The 8,704-nt window shown below is 42.7% G+C and overlaps 2 protein-coding genes across 10 annotated transcripts in view; one reads left to right on the top strand and one right to left on the bottom strand.

Annotated features, from left to right (window-relative positions):
- Positions 1–304: 304 nt before the first annotated feature.
- Positions 305–5,198, bottom strand: Mettl18 (methyltransferase 18, RPL3 N3(tau)-histidine). The gene is made up of 2 exons (XM_050158420.1): positions 5,075–5,198; positions 305–4,286 (listed from the first exon to the last, which is right to left on the bottom strand). The coding sequence occupies exon 2, from the start codon at positions 4,091–4,093 to the stop codon at positions 3,032–3,034; it is 1,062 nt and encodes a 353-aa protein (XP_050014377.1). The 5' UTR covers positions 4,094–4,286; positions 5,075–5,198; the 3' UTR covers positions 305–3,031.
- Positions 5,091–8,704, top strand: part of Firrm (FIGNL1 interacting regulator of recombination and mitosis) — a 44,112-nt gene continuing 40,498 nt past the window's right edge. The window contains exons 1-3 of one of the 9 annotated variants that reach the window (XM_050158411.1): positions 5,298–5,424; positions 5,873–5,999; positions 6,505–6,588. Coding sequence is in view for 3 of the 9 variants with exons in the window: in XM_050158419.1 (XP_050014376.1) it covers positions 5,188–5,466 (279 nt within the window). In the remaining 6 variants the exon portion in view is untranslated. Of the gene's footprint in view, positions 5,467–5,488; positions 6,000–6,092; positions 6,589–8,704 lie in introns of those variants that run through there. The other 8 variants (XM_050158413.1, XM_050158419.1, XR_007594666.1 and 5 more) reach the window with 8 other exon arrangements.

The raw sequence follows: 8,704 nt of genomic DNA, 5'->3' as shown, positions 1-8,704 counted from the left end.
CTTTACCAGCGCTTCCTGCTACTCTGAAGACAGTCTCACTATTCATTTGTGGCTGGCCTGGAGCTCTCACTATGCAGACCAGGCTAAACTCAGCTCACAAGGGCTTGGATTTATGTGTGCACCTCAATGCCTGGCCTTACTGTAAAGTTTATTTACTAAAACCCACATCTACCTCTGTCACTCTTCATTTCTTGCCTTCCCTTCTGTCTTACTTACTTTGTTTGGTCTTTGGCTCTTTGTGCATCTCTCCTCTTGTGGGAAACTGTAAGTTCGAAGCTGTCAGTTATCTAGTGTTATCAGTTATCTAGGGACCCTTGTTGAATGTCACCCTTTATAAATTAAACTTGACAAAATGCCTTGATCAACAAAGGAAATGCACATGTCCCAGTAAAACAGTATACACAGGGCACAGATACGATTGGGGGCATGTCTGCTCATGATTTTGCTTTTATAAAGGCCCACAAGGAGTGCAGTAGAACTGGAAGCATTCTGACTTACTGAAGAGCACGTCGGCAAACATGTCTCACGAGAAACACAGATCATCAACCAACGTTACTGAGAACGGACATTGTTGACTCTAGATACAGGCAATCCTCGATGGATTCTTGATAGAATGGGACTGAAGGTAGATGTCAGAGCAAGCTAGAGTTGTTTGGTTATGACTCTAGATACAGGCAATCCTCGATGGATTCTTGATAGAATGGGACTGAAGGTAGATGTCAGAGCAAGCTAGAGTTGTCTGGTTACAAAGGGAAGAATGCTGAGACCAAGTGTCTCCGAGGGTGGAGGGAACTTAATTCTTCCTAAAATACTGTAGAAAAAAATGTAAGCATTATGTAGGTTAGAGTAGCAGGCTCATTCAGGAACATTTCTGAGGAAAAGTATTAAAACTGAACTTCTTGCATTTGCTTTGTTGTTTAATTTGATGGCTAGACTAAAACATCTACGAGACACTCATAAATGATATCAAACAAATTGAAAGAGACAACGTGGATTGGAATGGGCTCGCAGAAGAAATGAAATATTGACAGAACACAAGTGGGGCGGATAGTTTAGACCCCACATCATCGTTGGGGTAAACCTGAGCTAGCTTTTCTATTTCTACTGAATTGCATAAGGAATCAAGATAACATTCTGAAGTTGGGGGGAGGGAGGTTATACATGATATTGGCTCCCATCTGGGAAATGAAAAGCAGTTAAGAATGTGGTTATTCTAATGCTAATATTCAGGCATGGATGCATTTCCTGTTAAAGGAGCTGAAATGCAGGTGTTTGAAACATCTGTACCACCCTTCCTAGAAATGTTCCCCTGCTGTATTTTCCAGAGCTAAGAAAATTGCTCTCGCTGAGGAAATCCTAAAGGAATTTGAGTTCAGCAAAGCAAACAGGAAATACAATTCTGTTTGTGGAAAGCTCAGGAAACAAAAGCAAATCCCTAAAAAATGTAACTCCTGCTGAAGATTCTCAGATAATGGATGGGGATGTGGTGTGCCAGTGAGCTGATGGAATTTCCAGATGTATAGTATTTATCCCCATGAGTTCCATAGGCTTCTATGCTATGTAAAATAGATCCAGAATCTTATGCATGTAAATTCTAGAAGTTGCATGTCTGGATTTTTTTTTTTTATTAGAGCAACTTCTCTGTTGAGCTGACTTATAACCCAAGTTATGATGGCAGTGTGTATGTGTGTGTGTGCTTTCCTAAAGAAAAGTCCTCAAGGCCCCAGTAAAGGGAAATAGTTGAGATCTCCTGAGTAAACACACTGAATCCAAGATATAGCATGGCGTAGGGTTCTTCCAAGGAAGAAAATGTTTATATAACATGGCAGATCTCAATTTCATTAGTGATATGGAAATTTTTGTTCCAGGCTCAACTAAAGCAGTACAATTTCTTCTTTCCCTTTCTTTCTTGAGGAACGTAGGGCCAGAATCTGAAGTTCTTCTTCCCTATTTGTCTTCCCTCCAAGGTCTCAGGGTCTCTTACTAGCTTACAGGGGTGAGAGTTAACTTTAAGTACTGTTTCTTTATTACCACCCATACATTTTGTTGTTGATGTTGAAGTTCTATGGATGGAACCTAGGATCCTGTGCATCCAACAAACACTCTACCACCAAGCTACATCCCTGTTGTCTGAGTTTTCTGTCCTGCCTGGCTCTCACAGTCGTTAAGTCCCAAAGAAATCACACAGAGGCCTACATTAGTTATAAACTGATTGGCCCATTAGCTCAGGCTTCTTATTAACTCTTATACCTTATATTAGCCCATTATTCTTGTCTATGCTAGCCACATGGCTCAGTACCTTTTTCAGTGGAGCAGGTAACATCTTGCTTTTTCTGTGTCTGCGCTGGGACTGCAGAGGAATGGGCTTTCCTCTTTCCAGAATTCGCCTGTTCTCCTTGACCCGCCTCTATTTCCTGTCTGCTTGTCCACCTATACTTCCTGCCTGGCTATTGGCCAATCGGCGTTTATTTACAATATAATTGACAGAATATAGACCATGGTCCCACACCACATCCCCAGCCACTGTCACATTCTGTGTCAGATTCCTGTGAGTTCATCTTAATGCTAATGCTTTTACACAATGGAAAGCAATAAAGAAGTCTTCCTAGTTACATAAGCCTTCAACCAAACACCTAAATTCAGTGTTACTCAGGGATGCAGTCGTCCTTACTAATCTAGCCAGGCACTTCATGTGAACGAGGAACTAACAAAGACTGTAGAGAGATTCATAGACTTGATAATAAATGGGAATAGTCCCCGAGAACGTGTTTATGGAGTGCTAAAGACTGTAGAAAGTTCAAGCAGAATGAAGATGGAGAAAGACCTTTTGTACAAAGTGATTCAAGAGCTCATCAAATGCTCAGGCAAACTTGCAGTTTTACATAGAAAACACATGGCTTATTGTTTTAATAAGCAGTTGTTTTAATAAGCAGAACCATACAAACACCGTAATTTCAGAAAAAAATAATAAAAAAGAGATTAAACAGTCACAAGTTCTGAGTTCCTGTTTATTCCATTAGGCCACTATATATTAACTGGGATTCTTAAAAGTAATTTCAATTAGGACCCTCTTGAGACCCTCATCAATTATTTCAAGTGTTTTAGTCTCAAATACATTCCTTTCTTCTACAAACTTCTGAAAGAGATGAACACCACCACCAACACCAAAATAATGTGCTTTGCTGGCCAGAAGCACCCGGCCATTCCTACTCAACAGTCTGAGGAACGTTTCATGCAAAGCGCTGTAATAATCTGGATTATAAATGGTTTCTGAGGTGAGAATGAGGTCATATTTTGCAAAACGTTTTTCACTTAATACAAGCTTACAGAACTCAGACCACTCCCCGGAGAAAAACCGACATTTACATGTTTCTTGGGCTGCTTTTGACTTCCTTTGTCTTTTCCCTTCTGGCTCATTTACATCATTGCCCTCATCTTGCAAAGGGAAATTAGCGACTACGTTAGGTAAGGTCACTTCGTCGATCACTAGACTGTTATAATCTTGAAAATGAACTTCGATAGCTCCTCCTTTGGACGCAGTTATTCCAAGCAATCCCGATCCACACCCAAGATCCAACACTTTTTGCCCAGCAAATGTCACTTTGGCCTTTGAGAAGTAAGTCAAGAGGTCAAAAGTACACTCCCAGATTTTCAATCCTCCTTCATAGACACCTGGAATCAGATCAGAATGAGAAGAAAAGCTTTTTGAAACTATGTTTTCTCCAGGGAATTTCTCTTTCAACAAGACCGTTTTCACTACCGCTATGTTGACATGGGGACCCGGCAACATTTCTGTAACCGTATTTTCTAAGACTTGATTTAAATCTTTAGGCATAGCATGTTCTTTAGCACCTGATCCATCAGCTGCACTGTCGGTGTCTTCAGAGGAAGCTGCATTTCCCATAGAGGATTCCCACAAGCCATCGGGAAGCAAGTCTGACTGTTCTGCAGAACACTTTCTGTCCTGCTTTCCGTTTTGACTTTTGGAGACCGGTGGTTCTTTTGATGAATCCAGGGTCAAAGTTCCATCTCCAAGGGGTGTTAATTTATTTTCTACATCCTCTTCTATACTAAAGTTGAATTGAAAGGCCATCCTCTGATTATATGGACACTCGCTTTATCAAAGGACGATGCTTCAACTTCTGGATGGGATAGAATGGCTTGATTCACACAGTCAATTAGTTCTGTTGGGATCAATGTCCGTTAGCTGCTTAACCACCACTGGATATATTTAGAGAGGCTTCCAAAGATTTTTCAGGGGCCTTTGTTCCTCTTTCAATTCGGCCCTGGAAATGAGGAAGAAAGAGAGAGGGAGGGAGGGAGGGAGGGAAGGAGGGAAGGGGGGAGGGAGAAAAGGAAGAAAAACAGAAAGAAAGGAAGAAAATGATTATTTTTTAAAAAGCTGTGCGTATAGGGGGGTGATTTAGGAAATTACACAGATTGATTTATGAAATTACACAGAAGCCGTTAAGTATCCATAAGTAGAAGATAAAATATAAAAGCAAACAAAAGAACAGCTATAGCAGCAACCACCTTTACCAGAACAAAATATGAAGCCCAAGATTTTTATACAGGACAGACTAGCTACTCGGGGTGTTTTAGCTGTCGTATGCCCCCTACTTTCCGCCCCATCTTCATCTCTGTCTGCTAATCTGCCTCCACAACAGTTTTAGGTCTTATTTGGGTAAGAAAGACATCCTTTTTCAAACACGTAAAGGTGTAATGTGGCGTTTAGAAATCCACCCGAACGGCGTATTTAATCAAGATCGTAATTCGAAACGGCGGAATGAATGAAGACCAGAACTGTAGAAAGTAAAATCGACTGTATAGAAACATTTTTAGCCACGTAGCCGACTTTGTATAACACCCGTTTTAATCTGCACACTTCTGGAAGGTGGAAGTTTCACTTGGCAGGAGCTGGACGGTGTGTGCGGGGAGAACTCGCACCCCTAAAATTATTCCTACTTTGCAACCCCCTGCACTGTGGGGCTGAGAGTCATTCCCGGATACAGGACCAGCTCACCCTTGACCCTACGCGCAATCTCAGAGCCCCCTGGCACCGAAGGTAACAAACCTGAGGACTTCAGGTCTCAGCACTCGAATGACAGAAGTCAGGGTGAATGAAGTACCGGGGTGTCCGGAACTCGTGGCGGAGCTTGCCACGGGCACACCGTGCACACCAGCGAGATGAGTCCTCCGACGGCTAGAGGAAACTCTAGGCGCGTGGGGGCGAGGGGCCGCCTCTCTATGGTTGCGTGTGGGTGGAGCGCTCTCAAAGGCTGCCGGGACAGCGTGCCCGCGGTTCCAATCTGTGGCGGGAGTTGCTCGAATCCGTTCGTGGCTGACGGCGCAAGAATGTCTCAGGACGACGAGGCGGAGGCAAACCGGGCCCTGCTGGATAATCTCAACAGTTGGTCGCGGGAGGTGTGCCGCCGGGAGCTGCCTTCGGTGCTACCCCGGCTCGTCATATCCTTGGAGGACGCTGAGGGGCGGGCCGCGAGCCTTCTGGCGCGCGGGAGCGGGCGGCCTGTGGCTGGGCTCGAACTCTAGGCGTTTACGAGGAGGTGGCGGTGGAGGGAGCGAGGAGGACAGCGGTGGGTGCAGGGCCTAGGCCCGCCCGGCGTTGTCGGACGATTGCCACTGGAACTGTTGGAGATGACTGGCGTTCTCACGCCTTAGTGTTGTTCCTCTGTCCCTTAGTTTCCCCATAGACTCGCTGCCGAGTGTGAGAGTTGCCAGGCGCTGGCGCCCAGTATCTGGAGTGTGAGAATTGAAGGTTGTAGTTGGAGTTATTCCGTGGGACCACATCTTTATAGGATGTTCTGTAAACAAAAAAATGCTTTCCCCTTTCAAACCGCAGTTTCCTTTTTAGCTAGAAAGCGTCGCTGCAGGTTTTGGCTTTAAATGCATCGGAATTGCGCGCTGTCGGTGGAATGATACTTAGTGTCGCGCTTTGTGTTTATAATTGTAACTGGATTCGACCCCCTTCATGTTAAAAGGTGATCTTAGTATTATGTGGTTCTACCTTCTATATAACATTACACACACACACACACACACACACACACACACACACACACACACACCACACCCCCCCCCCCAAGACCAAACGACCATCACTTACTTTCTCAAGAGTGCACACCTGCACGAATGATGTTTCACAATAGAGCAAGTATTTCTACCATGTTAAAGTCATTCCTTAAATGGCTCTAAGGTCCGTTTTTTTATACTCCTTGTGTGAATACGGAGTTATTTTGCCTTCTAGATAAAGTCTTGCTGTGTAGCCCTGGCTGGTTTGCTACCAGCTACACACAGCAGACTAGTTTTGAGTTTGCAGTGAGCCTGCGTCTGCCATGCTCGAATTATATGTGTGCTAGCCTGGAAGGCTGTCTTTGTGGAATTTCCTCCTGGAAACAGCTGTTTTACTACGTTTATTTATGTAATGTGTGCTTGCTATAATGCTAGGGAATGAAAATAGAGTGTTTTTCTCCCCCAATCTTACAGGAGCCCTCACTAAGTTCAAAACACCATTTCTACCTTTCCTTGCTGCCTACTGAGAACTCAGATCTCACTTCCAGGTTTTCTTCTGTAAGTAAACCTTGGATACTCATTTGTAACCAGCATACTGTGGCTTCTGATTCTAAATTACTTCTTGAATCCTCCTGGCTCCCCTGCTGTCACTGTGAGTCCAGTCTCGTAATATTTTCCTTGTTTCTACATAATTCTTCTATAATCTATTCTTACAAACTTTAGGGTGGAAAGCAGCTCACTTTATTTCTCCTTCACGTACCTATGTGACTTATTTTTTGTTTTGTTTGGTTTAGGCTGGCCTTGAACTCAGAGATCACCCACCTGCCTCTGCCTCCCCAGTGCTGGGATTAAAGGCATTAAAGGCCTGTGCCACCACTGCCCTGCCTGTGTGTCTTAATTTTAAGAATACAGTCTGAACATTGCTCATAATTTGAGCCTGTCCCTTCCTTTATACCTAGCTAGGTAGCTACACTCAGTCCCCAAGTTGACCTCCTTCAGAATCTTTGTTCTCAGCCTAATTTGTTTTCCAGCCTTTTCAACATCTCATTCCAGTCTTCTTCAGAGTACTTCCTTAGAGGAGCCATTTCACAGCCCTCAATCTCAGGTAGCTCCCCGAAACCTGTCTTAGGATTTCGATTGCTGTGGTAAAACACCATGACCAAAATCATCTTGGTTGATAAAAGGGTTCACTTCAGCTTGAAATTTCATATCACATTCCATCATCAAGACAAGAAGGCAAGCAGAGCAGGGAAGAGGATTGCTTACTAGCTTGCTCCTTGTGGCTTGTTCAGTCTGCTTTCTTAGAGCACCCAAGACCACCAGCCCAGGGGAGTGGTACTGGCCAAAGTGGGCTGGGCTCAAACATCAATTAAGAAAATGCACTACAAATCAATTGATTGAAGCTCATATGAGCTCACAGACTGAAGCAGCAAGCATAGGGCCTGCATGGGTCTGCACCAGCTTCTCTCTGTCTCTGTCTGTCTGTCTGTCTGTCTGTCTGTCTCTCTCTCTCTCTCTCTCTCTCTCTTTCTCTCTCTCTCTGTATTATAACTTTCAGCTTAGTATCTTTATGGGATTCCTGCATAAGTGGGTCTCATTCTTGTACTTTCTCCTGTTGTTTGTCTTGTCCAACTTAGATGTGATAGTTTTTGTTTTATCTTATAATTTATTTTGTTAAGTTTTGTTATTTCTTAGAAGCCTGTTCTTTACAAATAAGAGTCCAAAAGGGAATGGTTCCTGATGGGAGGAGAGCGAAGGAGGAACTGGGAGGAGTAGAGGGAAGGGAAACTGTAATCAGGATATATTGTATGATAAAAGAATCTGTTTTCAATAAAGGGGGTTACACTACAGACTAGCCAACAGGCAAATCTTACAGAGGCATTTTCTCAGTCTAGAGTCCCTTCCGAATGACTCTAGCTTTTGTCAGTTTGACATAAAACTAGCCAACACACCACCCTGTTACATTTATGGCGTTTATGGTTTTCTGGAGACCATTTGATCCTTATTTGCTCCTTCCCATTTTTCCTCCTAACTGTATTTTGTAGAAGAGAGTCAGGCATTTGGTTTTGTTCACTGTTTTATCCTCACCACTGAGAAGAGTGACTGGCACATATGTGTTCAAGAAAAATAACTAGATATCGCAAGTAGGTTTGCAACATTTAGTATTTTACTTTCATTCTGTAGAACAAATGGAAGAAAAGTGCAATATATCGTAATCTATCACCTACCAAAATTAGCTTCTTATTTTTTACTTTATTATTGTCCAGTCATTATCTGAATATTTGTGTACTTATAAATTAATTGTGAAGTAGCAAGCTTTCTGAATTTAAACTGGAATTGTTCCAGTTGGCAGATTTTACTCTCCAGAACTAAAAATTTTGGGGTTTCCTCATTTTGATTGTAGTTATAAAATATGCAAAGTAAAAGTTCAGAAGAGGGGTTTTTATGATAGTTACAGGTAACTTCTTGACATTGCACAAGGGTTCTTTCTGCTTTTACAATAAAATATTTCTAATAATTCTAAGTGATGTAAAAGTATAGTTTATACTGTGTTTATTGTTAACCCTCATATCATAATTAAAAGTTGCAACAATTTGCAAGATCCTGCTACAACAGAAGATTTCAGTCTGGTAAGGTTGGTGTGATAGACATGTAAGTAGCATGCAGTTAAGCC

The sequence above is a fragment of the Alexandromys fortis genome, unplaced genomic scaffold, assembly GCF_014885135.2.
Source record: "Alexandromys fortis isolate MF-2015 unplaced genomic scaffold, M_Fortis_MF-2015_v1.1 scaffold_97, whole genome shotgun sequence".
NCBI classification, from domain to species: Eukaryota; Metazoa; Chordata; class Mammalia; order Rodentia; family Cricetidae; genus Alexandromys; species Alexandromys fortis.
Note: the sequence above shows the minus strand (reverse complement) of the source record. Positions and strands in the feature narration are given on the sequence as shown.